The 18,745-nt window shown below is 37.2% G+C and overlaps 1 protein-coding gene across 2 annotated transcripts in view; it reads right to left on the bottom strand.

Annotated features, from left to right (window-relative positions):
* Positions 1 to 1,729: 1,729 nt before the first annotated feature.
* Positions 1,730 to 18,745, bottom strand: part of LOC311078343 (B-cell receptor CD22-like) — a 41,359-nt gene continuing 24,343 nt past the window's right edge. The window contains exons 1-11 of one of the 2 annotated variants that reach the window (XM_084107111.1): positions 14,090 to 14,140; positions 13,748 to 13,820; positions 8,847 to 9,194; positions 8,500 to 8,748; positions 6,437 to 6,694; positions 6,102 to 6,344; positions 5,913 to 6,018; positions 5,733 to 5,778; positions 3,549 to 3,626; positions 3,408 to 3,474; positions 1,730 to 2,488 (exon numbers count right to left, since the gene is read on the bottom strand). In XM_084107111.1, coding sequence (XP_083963237.1) covers positions 3,442 to 3,474; positions 3,549 to 3,626; positions 5,733 to 5,778; positions 5,913 to 6,018; positions 6,102 to 6,344; positions 6,437 to 6,694; positions 8,500 to 8,748; positions 8,847 to 9,194; positions 13,748 to 13,820; positions 14,090 to 14,104 — 1,449 coding nt within the window. In that variant the 5' untranslated portion in view covers positions 14,105 to 14,140 and the 3' untranslated portion in view covers positions 1,730 to 2,488; positions 3,408 to 3,441. Of the gene's footprint in view, positions 2,489 to 3,407; positions 3,475 to 3,548; positions 3,627 to 5,732; positions 5,779 to 5,912; positions 6,019 to 6,101; positions 6,345 to 6,436; positions 6,695 to 8,499; positions 8,749 to 8,846; positions 9,195 to 13,747; positions 13,821 to 14,089; positions 14,141 to 18,745 lie in introns of those variants that run through there. The other variant, XM_084107110.1, reaches the window with a different exon arrangement.

Genomic DNA, 18,745 nt, shown 5'->3' with positions numbered 1-18,745 from the left:
GAGCGTAGTCGAAAGCCGGGCGATAAAGGTTTTGTAAACGGAATCAGTCAGGAGGATACATCCACAAATCCAGAGTAGCAAAACTAAATAGCAGAAAAATCAAAGGAAAAACTAAACGTGTGCAAGCGGTTACCAAACATTTTTTTTTCTGTGAGTTTTCAAAAAAAGGAAAAAACATTAACGTGCACCAAGTCTATGCGCTTAAGTTGCTGTCTGTTTGGTTTCCATGGTGACGCGTCTAGCTTGTTATGTGACACACCGCAGCCACAACAGCGCTGAATGAATGATGATCTGCTTTTATGTCATTTTTCCTTTTTTACATTTGTTAGCTATGGCATGAAATATCTGATATTCCGATTGTCAAATATATGCAACGCAATTTATACATAACGCAAAGTATTGCAAGAAAAAGGCAAAATTAATGCGATCTTAAGACAATTTTTTAAATACTCGACGGGCCGGATTAAACAGCCTAACGGGCCGTATGTGGCCCGCGGGCCGTAGTTTGCCCACCCCTGGTGTAAAGAGTTTGTCATCTCAGTTTATCTGAGGGTGTGAATAAAACAGGAAATAAAACCCACAAGTGACACTTCTAGAAAATACTGTCAAGTTTCCAGTCCAAATGCAGAGACACGTTTGTTAATAAAGGCTTTTTAACAGCAGCTCTTAAAGCAGTTTGGTTTACTGTTTCTCTTTCTCATCTCTCTGAATATTGATTGTGTTTGATCTGCTTTAGATTTGTACATGCAAGAGACTTTTGCAAATTTTTTCTTTTCTTTTTTTAGTTCATTCTTGCTCTGTTGGGACTGACGTCATTTTTCTGATGTATAGTTTTACTGTATTGTTTTACTGTACTGTTTTATTAATTGAAAAATAAACATTGGGAAACAATATATATACAGTGCAATGCATAAGTGAATACACCCATGCTAAAGTTGACTAAAAAGAGGAATAAAAAATCATATTTTGGAAATTGAACTTAATGCCTTAATTTAAAAAATTAGGAAAAATCCAACCTTTAAGGACACCAATTTTCTTTGTGAATGAATAATGTATCGTAAATAAATAAATGTTCTTCCTTAAAATACATGGTGCATAAGTGAGTACTCCCCTATGTTAAATTCCCATAGAGGCAGGCAGATTTTTTTTTTTTAAGTATTTTTTTATTTATTTTTTTAGGATACTATGCATCCTGATTAAGTTCCCTTGGCCTTTGGAATTAAAATAGCCCCACATCATCACATAGCCTTCACCATACCTAGAGATTGGCATGGTTTTATTTCAGTTAGCCTAAAAGCTAGTTTGATTTGCATTGAGAGATGATCTTATGGAAAGTACCCCATGCCAATTCTTGGCCCTATTTTGTTTTCCTTCTTCATGCTACCTTTAGGCTCAATATTCCAGAAATATAACATAAACTATCACTGTTACACTGAAGACCTCCAACTATATCTTCCAATCAAACCATGAAATGACTTTTCATTAGATAATCTCTTCACATGCCTCGATGAAGTCCAGACCTGGATGACAAATAACTCACTGCAACTGAATGAAAATGTAACGACAATCACTTCTGGGGAATAATTAACTCAGGAATATTCATGAGTTTATGAATATGATTTGCTTATCGATTAAATAACCCGAAAAGGGAATATTTGATCAATTTGTCAGGGTAACTTTTACCAGAATTAATTTCAGTTATCTAAACATACTGTTTGTCCCACAAACTTTATGTAAGATTTCCTTATCAAATATCAATAAAAGTACCCTTCTTACAAACTCCAAGAAAGATTAATTTTCTGGCCATGAACATTAATTTTCCTGTGTTCATAAAATTAAACTACTCAACGTAGTAAATAATAAAAGCTTTGTAGCTGAATCGTACTTCTCATTGACTTTGTAATATGAGCATTTAGACAGAAGCAATCAAGAATATAATGGTTTTAATAAAATGAAACTACGAATACAGAATTCTACATTTACACATGGAATACATGTATATACAGAGTACAGCCAGTAAGACCGTATTGTATGAGCGCATCACTAATACAACTGATCACTTAAAGGGAAAGTCACAGGAACACAAAGACAGAATAACAGAAGCTGATAATATTGACCATAAAATGATAGAGTGTCTGTTGTGAAGTGGCACAATTATGATTTTGTTCAGTATATTAGGGTAAAATGATCAATTATCATTTAAAGCTGAGAAATGCACATGTATCCACCAATGAACATCACTTTAGGTGATTTACTCCTCTGACTTAATTTTAGCATTTATATTTATATTTTTTTACAGAGTGACAATTCACCAGCTTTTAACCTTTATTTAATTCCACTGTTACATCATTTGTTTTAACTATACATAAATAAATCTATTTAGTGACTCATCACTGATGATCCCTGTCAATCATCAGTGGCTCCGCCCACAGAGCTCAGGATTGGTTCATTTGTGCTCCGCCTCTCACTGCAGAATCTTCCTGTTGATCTGAACAAACAATACGATGAAGAAAGACTGACTTAAAGGCAGGGTAGGTAGAAATGGTCTAAAAATTTTATTTTTCAAATTTGTTTAAACTTTATGTACATATCAATACATAATTAAAATGTAAGTACTCTGAAAAAGAAAGTATCAAAATCGAGTGTCTGTAGACCTCTCACGACTGTTTTAAAGACATCTCATTATTTCCATTCACTCCAACCCCTCATTTCTGTGCTTCTTCCAAAGCCACGCCCCCAAAACACATGAACGCGCGACTCCGACCGCTGAGCTAGAGGACGCATTATTTACCTGAGACAAGCGGAGGGGAAGGGGCATTTTTTTGCCTGGTTTGCCTTCACTAACTGCATATGCCGGTACTGTAAATTTAGATTGCTCTTTCTCTGCCATTGTTTTGGTATTCCTAGGTTCAGTGCCTTCTTCTTCTTCGATAGATTTTATTGGCAGCTTGCAAACATAGTGCATTACCGCCATCTACTGGACGGAGGTGTGATCAGGTTCCGTGCCTCTCGCACTCCTCAAATCAAACGGTCGCGCGCAAGTGGGCAGGTGCTGTGTGGCAAAAGGGTGGTTGCCATGGTTGCGAGAGAGTGACAGTCGCCTAAGCCAATCCTTTGATTCGTCCCGAATCGAAATAATGAGCTGTGTTTAATACAGATTAAACGGTCTAGAGTCACTTGATTTTTATACTCTTTTTTTCAGAGTTCTTACATTTTAATTATGTATTGATATATATAGAAAGTTTTAACAAATTTGGATCTTTAATTTTTAATAAATCCTACCTACCCTGCCTTTAAGTTCATCAACAACATTATAAACCCTTTCACAAGATACATAAAACAATCACACTATACTGAAGAGAGTGTTATTGATTATATTGAGAAGAGCTGCAGTTTCTGACACTTACTGATGGATTCTCATGTTTAGAAAAGCTCTGAGGATCAAGAGTCTTCAGGAGGTCTGTGATCAACGGTCTGTGTGAAAGAGAGCGAGAGATCAGTCATGTGATCATCAGTGATGGAGTATCTGACTTTGACGTCTCACTTACTGTGAGTGTGTCGTACAGGTCAGAGGTCGTGGACTTGAGCTCAAGAGCTGTATACGTGTCTTCATTGGGATCAGAGATCTACAGGAGAGACAGAAGGTCTTACACCACAAAATATCACAATCACAATAATAAATATACATTTTTAAAAACATAATCAATGATAAACTTTGGAATATACACAATTTTATGGAAACACTATCAAAAAAGTTCCCTGACAATGTTCAAAGTAAAGGGCTTTTTCATATGTTCGTAATTTTAACAGTAAAAAAACTGTAAAAAAGCAACGGAAAAGACATGTTAATTGCAGAGATACCCTTACTATATACAGTGAAAAACTGCAATAGCTCTCACAGGACATTTCATGTAATTTTACAGTAAAATACTGTTAATTGTACGGATTTTGGAAGTACACTGTAAGAAAAAAAAAAAAACCTTACCGTTGCATTTACCGTACCTTACCGTAAAAAATACAGTAGCAATTGTTATGTTTTACATCATTGAACAAAAATTTACGGTAAAAAAACAGGCAGCTGTGGTTGCTAGTACTTTACCGTAAAAAATACGGCAGTAATATTTTAGGTTTTATGGCATTGAACCATGTTTTAAAAAAAATAAAAAAATAAATAAATAAAAAACTGCCAACTGTGGTTGCCTGTAATTTAAAAATATTGTATTACAAACCAGTTTGTCATAAAAGTTATTATTGAGAATTAGCAGAGGTTTTGAAGTTGATGTTTTATTGAAAATAATACAGTTTGAAGTCACCATTATGGAGATCAGTGTTTGCTTTAGTTGGGCTCTTGACCCTTGATTTTCTAACGTCAGATTTACTCTGACTGCTTTAACTGTGTTTATAAAACACATTCGTTATGACATGAAAATCTGAGAGAAAATGTGATCAGGTGTTGATGGCTATTTATTGATGGTGACATAATTGTCATGTAGTGGCTGATCTCATAAAGAGTCTTATCTTTCATTATGTTTATTACTAATATATTTTTCATTTTTGAGTGTAATAGTTCTGTGTCACTACCACATGCGAGCCAGCAGTGACAAAGAAGTAATCTTAAGAACTTTAAAAACACATGGTGTAAAAAAAAGGTTTTGAACTACTGTATGATGTAGACCAACACAGACATCAAGAATCAGCGTATGAATCTCAACAATGGTGACAATCAACACAATAATCAGATTAAACTCTGAACATCACAAAACAAGCTACGAAAAAGCTGCAACAAAAACAACATCAAAAATAAAAGCAGATATAATAATAAAAGAAAATACTAAGGCAATTCAGCATAATTTATTCATGCTGCAATGCATGCTGGGAGATATTGATGAGTTTTGATTAAATGCTCCCATCATGCACTGCACTTTTATCATCACTGTTGTTGAGATTCTGAGTGTGTCTGAAAGATACAGTAGTTCAAACCTTTATTTTGCACAATGTTTTACAATTCTTCAGATTATCACAACACTGATGGATCACATGCTGTAGAATCTTAGAGCTACTACAGTCAATAATGTAAAATTATTAATATGAAAAACTTCTCCATTCACCTGAAGTGATAAGGTGCTCAGAAGTGTGAGCGTTTGCTGCGGTAATGAAAAATGGCGAGATGAGATGATTACCGAATAAATATTTTACTCCATGTTTCATGTAAGTAAAAGCTATATAAAATTAACAAAATAAAATAACATGAATTTCTTCAAAGTTTGGTCTTAATGTGGATTTTATAGTTTCTGCAGTTTTTCTCACTTTGCTTTCTCTTAATTTGAGCATATAGCTGAAACTAATTTAAGCCACGACACAGAGATTAGACCATGTTTTTTGACCAGATAAAATATAAATCAATGAGAAATGATTGCACATGAATGAAGTAATCTCTGATTGGTCATGTATCTTGTACAAAACCCTTAATGGCTTGAGTCATCATAAATCTAACAGTAAATTATAATTAAAAACTTAAGCAGATTGGTTAAATTCACTAAAAAAACTTCAACCAAGGCCATTCACAACTGCCCACTAAAATCACTAAAATCTTTAATATTATAGTACAAACTGGTTACCGCTGGATTGGGAAGGTTTGAATCCTGTCACTTTGTACATTTACAGTCTGAAACACAGATAACGGCTGATCGATTCATTCTCTGCGTTTGTGAAGTCATGTTTAGATGATTTACCTGTTTCACTGTGCGATCTTCAGATTTAACACTCCTTCGTTTCTTTCTGTTATAATGAAAGACATTAGCAGCATATGGATTTATTTTAAAGATTACTAATAATCAAACACAAATTAGCCATTTCCTACATTAGACCAAAAGTGAATTTATACAATTATTGCAGTTTTTTATTGAGCTCACATTATAAACAGGATGAAGATGATGAAGATGATGAAGATGATGATGATGAATAATCCTCCAGATGCCGCTGTGATCACAATCACATTCCCACCAGCAACATGATGAACTGAAAGAGGAAGATCATCATGATTAACTCTCCAAACTGATGAATGATGTGAAGATACAGGAGTGTGTTAATAAAAGCTTCACCTGTGACAGTGACAGCGTCTGATCTCTGAGATCCATGTTGATTGTGAGCCTGACAGTAGAAGCGTCCACTCTGTAGTGCACTGAAACTCTGTCCAGATCCAACAGCTGAGGGTTCATTCTCCTTAAACCAGCTGAAGTTCAGAGCAGGAGGGTTTGAGTCACTGATGCAGTTCAGAGTCACTGAATCTCCCTCCACTATTACACCAGATCCATTTATCAACACTGAGACATTCCTGGGAGGATCTAATAACAGACAAAAATGAAAATTCACAATAACTATTACAAAATTATGTGTTTGGAAATTTTAAACAATGTGCAGATGATTATTAACTCACACATGACGTTTAAAGTCACAGCATCAGAGAATTTCTCTCCATGTTCATTGATGGACTTGCACTTGTATTCTCCACTGTCATCAGAGCTGATCTTTGAGATGCTGTAGATTCTTCCAGATCCTACAATCGTTCCTCCTTTAATCCAGCTGAAGTTCAGAGCAGGAGGGTTTGAGTCACTGATGCAGTTCAGAGTCACTGAATCTCCCTCCACTATTACACCAGATGGACTGATGGACACTGAGATGCTCCTGGGTGGGTCTAAAACAGACAAAAATTAAAGTTCAGTGAATATGATGATGGCTGAGGTGTCTGAGCACCAGGTCCCTGTGTTCGCACAACTGATCTCGCGAGTGGGCCAAGAAGAGGGCGGCCTCCGCGACCTTCGTAAATATGCGGGGCGACAGGGAGGACTTTGTACTGGTATGCCCGTCCCTCGAACTCAAAGCGTAGGAACAGTCTGTGTTGAGGGAGAATTGAGACATTAAAGTATGCGTCCTTCAGGTCGATCGCTGCGAACCAATCTTAGGGGCGAACACATTTGAAAAGGTGTTTCTGCATTAGCATTTTGAACGGAAGCTTGTGAAGGGCCGATTCAAAACACGCACAAGATTTGATGTAACCCACCACTCTTCTTGGGAACAGTGAAGTAGGAGCTGTTAAACCCTGACCTCACAATCTCGCAATCTCCGCATGCAGAACAAGGGGCCACTACGTTCGCCGCTGTACTGAATCGCATAGCCAAATCTGAACGTCCCAATAAGCCAGCGTGACGGGCGCTAGCCAGGCTCCCAGCGACCGAACCAGCAGGACAAATGGGACCACAGACGTACCCGTGGAGGACAGGGACCCGTCCCGGAGTGGGGTCTGAGTGTGCAGTGCAACACTTACCTGGCTCCACAGTTTGGCAGGGGGTGCGTGAGAAGGCATACAGCTTGATAACTGAGACACTGCTTATGATTTATGGGGATTGAAAAAGGTGGTTGTGTACACACACTGCCGACACATTTATGTTCAAACACTGTGTAAAAGTTAATTTTGCATAATAGGTGCCCTTTAAAAACCTTGTTAAAAATCCAAAATACTTCAGAGCACAGACTTAAGTTTGGAATCTTTTTAAAGGGAACACTTCACAGATTATTGTAGAAATATATATTTTTTTTAAGTTGTATATTTTATATAAAATATATATTTTACAAAAAAATTTCAACTAAAACTTTAAGAAAATTAAAGCTAAATATCTGAACAAATTATGTGATAAAATGTAGGTTGATATCAAAAAAAAAAATAAATAAAAAAAATTCAGTATGATTTTTTGAGCGCAGTACCAAACTTTTCCACTAGATGACATCCAGACTCCTCTGGTGACCATATAATAGGTGCCTTTAAAAACCTTGTAAAATTAAAGTTTACAAAAACGTCATAGAAGTTTATAAAAATGTAAAATATATATTTTTTAATTTTATATAAAATATATATTTTACAAAACATATTTAACTCTAAAACTTCAAGAAAATCAAAGCTAAATATCTGAACAAGTTCTGTGACAAATTTTTGGTTGATGTCTCAAAAATATTTTCATCAAGTTTTTTTTAGCGCAGTACCAAACTTTTCCACTAGATGACATCCAGACTCCTCTGGTGACCATATAAAGACTCTTCGATTTCCATATATGGATTGAGTGATTTAACTACAGTCTGAACGCTTTCAAATGCTATATAGTTGGTCAAGATTACTTTAGGTTTAGACTAAGATATTATTGTTATAAATGTATAATGGCAAATGTCCCACGGGTGTCGGGGAGGGGCAGTCTTAAAAATAGTGGTTAAAACATTTTTATAAATCATAAATTCTGAAATGTATTCTTTGTAATGTGTGAAAAGTATTGATATTAAAAGTTCATTATTTGTACCTGATTGTAATTATTATCTTTTTTTTTTTTTTTTCATAGTGTGATTTTTGGGGAATTGAATACAATTAGGGTCAGTTTGACCTGGACCACACAGACTGTAACCAGAAATCTAAAGTGCATGAGGGTTAAAGAGAGAAAGTCAATCTGTACTCACACATGACATTGAGCTGAACAGCAGGAGAGATGTGAGTGTGTCCGTCTACAGCACAGCTATATCTGCCTGAATCCTCTCTTCTGACTGACTGCAGCAGGAGTTCATTGTTTCTGTCTCTTCTCTCAGTTAATGGCTGTGAGTTTCTGTACCAGATGAATGTTGCTCTGTCAGTCAGAGCGCAGCTGCTTTTACATCTCAGAGTGACTGAATCTCCCTCTGTCACTCTCTCAGGAGACTCCACCTGAAGATCTGAACACAACACACACATTATATCTAGTGCTGCTGTCATACACTGATTATTATTCAACATAATGCACAGAAGAAGAGATAAACCTCATCAAAGTCACCTGTGACAGTAAGAGTCACTCCTGGATCACCAGTATATCTTCCATCAGGTTTATTAGTGATGAATCTGAAATAGTACATGTGTGAATCCTTCAGTGTCACATGACTCAGTCTGACGGTGCAGTTCTGCTGTTTATCTCCCAGATACTGAAGCCTCTGACTGTATTCAGGGTCCTTAGACAGATCTAGAGGCTCTTCGCCCTTTTTTACAAAGCGTTTGGTCCAGAACACTTTCTTGATCTGATGTCCAGTAGGGTATGTATAAGTGCAGCTCATTATCACTGTTGAGTCCTTTAGTGCACAGATGTGTGAAGGATTGTAACTCACACCCCAATCATCACTAGAAACCCCTGAAACACAGAATTCATCAAACTGTAAATGCTGTTTTATCTGTTATATTGGGCCATGAAAACATGACAATACTTTATTACTATTTGAAAACAGCGACTTCCTCTTCCTCCTCTTATACTCACACTCTTCCTCCTCTTATACTCACACTCTTCCTCCTCTTATACTCACACTCTTCCTCCTCTTATACTCACACTCTTCCTCCTCTTATACTCACACTCTTCCTCCTCTTATACTCACACTCTTCCTCCTCTAACTCACACTCTTCCTCCTCTTATACTCACACTCTTCCTCCTCTAACTCACTCTTCCTCCTCTTATACTCACACTCTTCCTCCTCTTATACTCACACTCTTCCTCCTTTTATACACACACTCTTCCTCCTCTTATACTCGCACTCTTCCTCCTCTTATACTCACACTCTTCCTCCTCTTATACTCACACTCTTCCTCCTCTTATACTCACACTCTTCCTCCTCTAACTCACACTCTTCCTCCTCTTATACTCACACTCTTCCTCCTCTAACTCACTCTTCCTCCTCTTATACTCACACTCTTCCTCCTCTTATACTCACACTCTTCCTCCTCTTATACACACACTCTTCCTCCTCTTATACTCACACTCTTCCTCCTCTTATACTCACACTCTTCCTCCTCTTATACACACACTCTTCCTCCTCTTATACTCACACTCTTCCTCCTCTTATACTCACACTCTTCCTCCTCTTATACTCACACTCTTCCTCCTCTTATACTCACACTCTTCCTCCTCTAACACGCACTCTTCCTCCTCTTATACTCATACTCTTCCTCTTCTTATGACAACATTATCCACACCTTCCTCTTCCTCTTCCTCCTCGTTCATCGCCTCTTTCACACACTCTTCCTCCTCTTATACTCACACTCTTCCTCCTCTAACTCGCACTCTTCCTCATCTTATACTCATACTCTTCCTCTTCTTATGACAACATTATCCACACCTTCCTCTTCCTCTTCCTCCTCGTTCATCGCCTCTTTCACACACTCTTCCTCCTCTTATACTCACACTCTTCCTCCTCTTATACTCACACTCTTCCTCCTCTTATACTCTCACTCTTCCTCCTCTTATGCTCATACTCTTCCTCCTCTTATACTCTCACTCTTCCTCCTCTTATACACACACTCTTCCTCCTCTTATACTCACACTCTTCCTCTTCTTATACTCACACTCTTCCTCCTCTAACTCACTCTTCCTCCTCTTATACACACACTCTTATAGGTTACTCCCTTGGATCACGGCTGAACGCGTCTTCTCCACACTCACGCGAGTCAGGTCTAGACCAAGAAAACTCTCTCCGACCCTCCCGGTTTTCGAGATATCCACCCAAAACCGCTTCCCCCCTCTTCGCGAAACTGAACGCGATGCTGTGATCATCGGCGATTCCATCGTTCGACACGTACACGCTACGTTAGGTAAAAGTAAGGTGCATAGTCACTGCTTTCCTGGTGCTCGTGTTTCTGAAATCGCTGCTCGCGTTCCCGAGATTCTGAACGGTGACAAGCGTGTCGGAACTGTGGTCCTGCACGCGGTAGGGGCCGACATCAGGCTGCGCCAGACGGAGGTTCTGAAGAAAGACTTCAGGAATCTGATCGATACGGTACGCAGCACATCGCCTGAAATAACGATCATCGTGTCAGAACCGCTTCCCAGGTAACGACTTGGACGTGAAAAGTTTAGTAGATTATTCGCGCTAAATGAATGGTTAATATCATGGTGCAATGAGCAGAAACTGCTCTTTGTAAATAATTGGAATCTGTTTTGGGAGCGTCCTAGGCTTTACCGTGCTGATGGCTTACACCCAAGCAGATTCGGATCGGATCTTCTGTCGGATAACATCTCCAAAATGTTAAATACCTTTTGACTAGTAACCAAAAGTCCAAATCATAGTCTCTGCTGCACCAATTTAACTGATATAAATACTAGTGTTGAACATTGCATAGAAACTGTGTCTATTCCTCGTTTAGTGAGATCAAATAATAAATCTACTGCAGGATCTAGGAAAAATCTAATTGTTATTAAACCAGAAAATGTTGCTATTAGTAGCTAGGTCTTCTAAACATTAGATCACTCACACCTAAGGCAGTTATTGTAAATGAAATAGTCACAGATAATAGCTTCGATGTACTTTGCCTTACTGAAATGCAATGGTCTCATTTCAAAAGCATTGGTCAATATGCTTGCGTCGACTTCACTGTAGCCTATATGTGCCCAGCTTCCTTTCCGTGAGTTCTGACCGAAAAATGGAAAATATCAAGCGCTTCCGTTTCAGAGTCCCTGTTTCATGTTTGTTAGCCCAGGACATTTTACAAATCCAGACCAAAACGATGTTCTACGGCCATGTCCGGAATAAAGAGTAGCCTATCCATGTCACACAGTAAGATTTAGGATTTTGACCATATACCTCGCAGTCACAGACCATATCAACGTCAGTGAGCTATACTTATTGTATTTCGCCACAGGGTGTCACTGTGGCCTCAACCCTTTGCCTTTGCTTACTCTGAGCTCGATTGCTATGTCTGAGGTAAACCACGCCCTCCTCATTACCCTACGCAGGAAGAAATGTAGGAAGAAATAAATGAAGAAATAAATAAATGTAGAAATAAATAAATGTAAAAATAAATAAATGTAGAAATAAATAAATGTAGAAATGAATAAATGTATAAATAAATAAAAGAATAAATAAACAAATATGGAAAAATATATACATAAATAAGGAAATAAATGTATAAATAATTATTTATTTTCGTTTTTTTGCTTTTCTGTGTATATTTATTTATATATTTATTTATTTATTTGTATTTTTTTACATTTATTTGTATATTTATTTATGTATTTATTTATTTTTAATATTGGCAGCTTTGGAATTCCATACTACTGTTAGTGTTTACTATTAGTGTAAATGATACACACCTTGTAACTGCGTCATTATTTTACATAGCTCGATGAACACCAACACACCGCATTTTTTACAGTCTATGGTGCACGCGCGCTCTTTTGCATCAGTAAAATGCGATCGTTTAATTTGAGTGACAAGTTGTAATCACGCATTGAATCGAAGCAAGATTTTATCAGCTGTTTCATATATATAATATATAACTCGCGCTGCATATAATTTTGCCTCAGATACAGGATTACATTTGCAACAAGCAGGTTGTTCATTACCACGGCAACCGCTCGCGTGTCATACTGAATGCAAGTTTCATGTTTAAAAAGTAACTATACATAAGAGACAGAAAGATGATAACCATACATTATTTAAGGTTATTTATATTCGTTACGATATTGACATATGAACTGTTGTTGTCAAGTAAGCTTCATGCTTTCCCCGTTGCGATCGTGCACTCATCTAAACTGTAGGCTATTACGGGTGCTGCACTGCTCTAGTTGACTGCTGCGCCTTTTTCTCGAAAATATCACGTTAACAACAACCCTTTAGAAAACGTAATTCCTTTGTGGATCCTCTTGATCTGCTTTCTCCATGTTTCTTTAACAAATCTCATTGTCTCATGCATGCGAGTTAACCACGCCCACTTATTTGCGGTATCACAGAATAAAAAAATCTGTTATGGTTGACCTTTTCTACCGTGTTAACGATATATACCGTCATACCGCCCAGCCCTAATCCAAATTAATTGATATTGAATCAAGATCGGAATCAAATCACTAGAATTGAATTTGTGATAGAGATTGAAAGAATTGAAATCATGAAATTTGTGTCAAGCAATAATAATAATTAAATAAAACAGTAGCCTACCAGTCATTGTACCATGTAAACATTTTAAGATGTTGTCACTAAACTTCTAAAATTCTTCTGTTATTTTAAATAATACAATTCTGATGTTTTGACAATCACAATAAACTTATTGTGATGCAAGTTTTTTCTTTTCTTTTTTACACCCCATCAATCTCCCTTCCATAATTCTCCCTTTAAACTGAACTCAGAAGTTGTCCTACAGTGATCTTTTGATGAGCTTTGATGGAGGGTGTTGCAGAAAAGCAGAAGTAAATGTACAGAGACAGAGGAGTGAAGAGAGAACCACGAACAACATGATGCACTCTCAAATAATGAAATATATGACAAATAAGACGAAGAAAATAATCAAAGTTGATTTATTAAAAACCCAATGACATCAAAATATTAGTTTTGTGGCTTTTAGTTCTTATCTATCAGCTCAGAGCTCATTTATGCTAGTGAATGATAAATATTTTACATGTACACATTCACTTCCGAGAACATGAGCCAAACATATTCATGATCTGCTGCTAAAGTGATTTTTGTCCAATCAAATGCTCTGAACATTGAGAAAGTCCCTCCCCCTAAACCATGTGACACTGACTAGCAAGTAGCAAAAGACTATTGGACATTTCTAAAAGGAGCGTTTGACAAGTTCAACAGAAACTTCCTGTTTCAGAGAGAAATATGTGAGAACAGGACAGAAGAAAGTGCAGATCAGCCGCTCATGAGGCCTTAAATAAAACATCAGAGTGTTTCTAATGTGAATGTAAGAGAGACTCACCGTGAATCATGAGCAGAAAGAAGATCAGAGGAAGAGGAGGAGCCATTCTGACCCACATCAGCATAACATATATCTATAATACATATATACATATAAATATACATATACAATACACATCTTTTCAAAGCAGCTTTACAGAAAATACACAAGTCCACATTACAATTTAGAGTGATCTGTTATCAGAGGAAACTGTCTAAGATATGCATTTCAGAAATGTACATATACAAAGTCACAGTTAGCTAAAAATGTATTAATTTAAACAATGTAATAATTTCAAGCAGAAACAATGTTATATGAGCAATAATCATCAGTTTCATTTAAGCAAGAGTGTGTTTGTCTTACCGTGTTGAAGCTCATCAGATCAACAGCAACCAAATGACAGACTGTTTTAACACAAGCACTTTAGCTTCACTTTAGTGAAGGACGTTGTGACTTTGTGTGGTTAACACGGTTTATTAATAACCATCGACGGAAATATCACAGTCCCTCCCTCAACAAGAGAACAACATTACTGAACTAAACCTACTTAAAGAAAAATGATGATCTTTATCTGTAAGTTGAAGATGTATAATTGTGAAGATGAATGAAGATGAATGATAGTGATTTACAGGTGAGGCTCATCAAGGTTGATGTCAGACACAGGAGATGGTGACCTCTGGTGGCAGTTTGAGGGACTGAACTCAGTGCATATTTCTACTGAAATATATACAGTAGATAGATAGATAGATATAGATATATAGATAGTTATAACTGCCTAAAAAAAACGGGGTTGAATCTAAACATGTTCACCATGGTCAATGGGCTTTATGCACAGCTGCACTACTTCCTGAACTTCAGCCAGCACCTTTGTTTCCTGTCTGCCATTATTGGACAAACTGATTAATTCAGGTGTGCCTGATAAAGTCTAGAGTATTTACTAGCCTATGTAAAATCACATACTAGTAACATATAAGTCAACATTTTCAGTAGTATATATTGTGTTAAAGTGGATGTTGTTGTGAGGACTTTTATTATGACGGGGGGACAGAGAGGAGAGCAGAAGAGAAATTTAATCAAACACACCTGAACCAGCCAATCAATGTCTTCAGGATTACTAGATAGCTGCAGACAGGAGTTTATCAGGGTTGGAGCTAAACTCTGCAGACACCCGATTCGATTGTGATCACACGATTGAATGGGCGTTATCAGCGGTTATCAGCTGGGTGCTGCAGAGCTGTGGCCCTCCAGGACTGAGTTTGAAGACCCCTGATCTAGGGTATTAATCAGTATTTATCCTCCTACATATTAAAGGATTTGAATGATTTGTTCAGGCGTATGAGATTTACTTAGTTTTACATACATGTCTGTTTACTGGAATGCGCTCTCCATGTTTTAAAGACAGAGAGACACCCAACATGTGTTAAAACATATATTTAATCTTCTAGCTGAAGACATCCGAGGTCACTGGGGTCTTCAATCAGTCGCCTACGTGATCACTTCTTAGTTAAAGCATTTACTTTACTTTTAATCTTCAGTCACTAGAGAATAATGATGAATATTGTCTGAACCTCTCACTGAGAGAAAGAACATCATCATCATCATCATCATCAAAGCTTTATTAAAGGTGCTCTAAGCGATGCCACGCGTTTTTTAGGCCAAAACATTTTTTCCACATACAGCAAACATCTCCTCACTATCCGCTAGCTGCCTGTCCCCTGAACACACTGTAAAAACACGCGGTCTCTGTAGACACCACAGGCTCCACAAACAGCAAGAAAAACAAACTGGACTCACCCGTACCATGAAACACAGCAAACAGTGCTCCAGCCAATCACCGACAAGAAGTATTTGAGGGTGGGGTTTGGGGGGTTAGTGCGCGTGCACATGAAGTGGGTGTGGATTATGTTTGAATTTTGAATTATGGCCGAAACACGACCAAAGAGACGACGTTCCGAATTGCAAAGAAGAGGGACGAGGATAAGGAACGCGTGAAATACCGAATTTACATCGGAAAAACCTTTGAAAGGTGGCAAGAACTCCGGCGGCAGAACGGCTTTCGATCCGACATTCAGTTGCTCTGTTTTTGCTGAACAGGATAAATCCATATTTCTTTCTAAACTGACGTTCATATTCGCCAAACCAACACAAGGATGTAATTAGCTAGAACTATGCAGTCAGCGTTAACTTTGGTGAATACAACATATAACTTATGTTTCTAGCAGCTAGCGATCAATCTCTAACTTATTGAAAACCTCAATATTTAATGGATCTTTTGACTCCGTACAGTTCATCCAGAAACCTGAGATCCTCTGACCTTGGCCATCTTACAGTCCCTAAAGTTAAACTTAAAAAACGTGGTGATCGTGCTTTTGCCGCTGCTGGGCCGAAGCTGTGGAACAGCCTTCCTCCTTCTATTAGGCATGCTCCATCTAAGAATGGCAGAAGTTAAACCAAATTCTGTCATTGATTTACAAATAAAAACCTTTCACAAGGCGTTCGCTGGAAGAAAAAAAACGATAAAGGATCTCCGACCGGACCAACCCGATTTACAGGCCAGTGACAGAGGACGAAGCTAACGCTACATCCGGAGCTTCACCCGCGCTTGTTATGAGAAACGGAGGTGGCTGGCTTTATTTGCTTACTTGTTAACTTATGCTGTTCAATTCATTGCATTTTAATGTTCATGTCATGTATTTGTACTCAATATATAATCTAACTGTACATATCTGTTCTGTTACAGTTAGTAACTGAAGTGTAGATCACATTTGTACAATTATATGAAAAAAAGATGATTGAAATAAATGATAAACTCTAAAATGTCAACTTTTATCCTTTTCAGGTTTGATTCTAATCATAATGTAACATTATTTGAAAAAACAAAATTTCAGTACAAAAAAAAACATTTTTATTGTTAGAATTGTGATTTCATAATATTTAGATATGAATCCAACTGGAAAATCTTGTGAAAAGATATCTTTCAGTTAGTCAAATAGCATATAGTGGAGCTCTATAGCCATCTAGTAGCTAAAATCATCATTTTTTACTTTTAAAACTACATTTTACCAAATATAGGTAAAAAGTTTACACTAAACCATGTAAAATTATCCATGTTATCCCCATGAATGAAAGTTAGAAATATGGGTCTTTTATAAAGTGAATTTTACATAAAATGCTGTTTTTTGTAAAAAAAAAAAAAAAAAAAAGCCTATTTAAATAAATATTTATTTATTTAAAGAAATTTAAAATGTATCAAATCTTCCAAAAACTGCACAAATGTTTAGTAAAAACATTAATAAACAGTGTAAAATTACATTTGTAAAAAAAAAAAAATATATATATACATCCTCTTTTTCCTGGACATGTCCGGCCGTCGAGATCGTCCAAAATGTCCGGGATTCAGCTTTTGCTTTCTGGGGTCGCCATTCATTGTTTACATGCACACCTTTTGTTTCAATCTAGCTGAATTCATTTCGATTGGTGAATCTGAATGTAGTTTACATGAACGCTAAACAAGTGATCGGTTGATGTGCGTTTTAACATTGCTAAGAAAATTCCCGCTCCTCCGTGAGAGATTCGAGACCCGGCACGTCTCACAGGTGTCGCTCATCAGTAATCACGCCACCGGCCTCGCATCGTTCTCCCGCACCCCTCAGCCTCGTCCTGCTCGCCACAGTAAACATGATTAATGATTAATGACGACTGTAGAGCGGAAAAGCCAAATCCCAGACATTTTGGGCGATCTCGAAATCCTGGGCAGACTCGTCACGGAGACTCACGATAAAACGGTGTATTTTCAGTTTTGAGTCAACTAGTAGCTGAGCTGTCCTCTGTTACCGGTAGGCGTGGCTTGGGAGTGGCCTCGTAGGGCAGCAAAGCAAGTGCATTCTGGGAGTTGTTGTCTTTCATCCACATGAGCCAAAAATACATTTTCTGGCTTTTCTTAGAAAGCTCCAAATTCAAAAATAATTTCACATTTCTACTACATAAATGACCCATTTTAAATACACATTCCTCTTTCCAGAGGTGAAGAATCCCTTTAAGGTTTGTACAAGCAAATATGGGACAATTACAAATAAAACTGAACATTTAACGGGAGAGTTACAGGAACACAAAAGACAGAATAACAAAAGCTGATTGATTATATTGAGCACTTTGAGAGCAAAAAAAATATACATTTTCCATAGTGAATGTGCAGAATTATGATTTTGTTCAGTATATCAGAAAAAAATGATCAATTATGATTTAAAAGCAGGAAGATGTTGTAGAATGAGAGAGCATAGATTGTTTGCCACAACTGAACATCACTTTAGGTGTTTTGACTTAATTTTAACATGTGTTTAGACAATATCAATTCACCAGCTTTTAACTATCATTTAATTCCACTGTTACATCATGTTTCTTAAACTATACAGAAATTAATCTCTTGTGACTCATCACTGATGATCCCTGTCAATCATCAGTGGCTCCGCCCACAGAGCTCAGGATTGGTTAATTTGTGCTCCGCCTCTCACTGCAGAATCTTCCTGTTGATCTGAACAAACAATAAGATGAAGAAAGACTGACTGAAGTTCTTCAACAACATAATAAAACCTTTCACAAGATACATAAAACAATCACACTATACTGAAGAGAGTGTTATTGATTATATTGAGAAGAGCTGCGGGTTCTGACACTTACTGATGGATTCTCATGTTTAGAAAAGCTCTGAGGATCAAGAGTCTTCAGGAGGTCTGCGATCAACGGTCTGTGTGAAAGAGAGCGAGAGATCGGTCATGTGATCATCAGTGATGGAGTATCTGACTTTGACGTCTCACTTACTGTGAGTGTGTCGTACAGGTCAGAGGTCGTGGACTTGAGCTCAAGAGCTGTATACGTGTCTTCATTGGGATCAGAGATCTACAGGAGAGACAGAAGGTGTTACACTACAAAATATCACAATCACAATAATAAATATACATTTTTAAAAACATAATCAATGATAAACTTTGGAATATACACAATTTTATGGAAACACTATCA

This window comes from Abramis brama (assembly GCF_963993115.1).
Source record: "Abramis brama genome assembly, chromosome: 2".
Lineage (NCBI taxonomy): Eukaryota > Metazoa > Chordata > Actinopteri > Cypriniformes > Leuciscidae > Abramis > Abramis brama.
The sequence above is the reverse complement of the archived record's forward strand: the minus strand, read 5'-3'. Positions and strand labels throughout refer to the sequence as shown.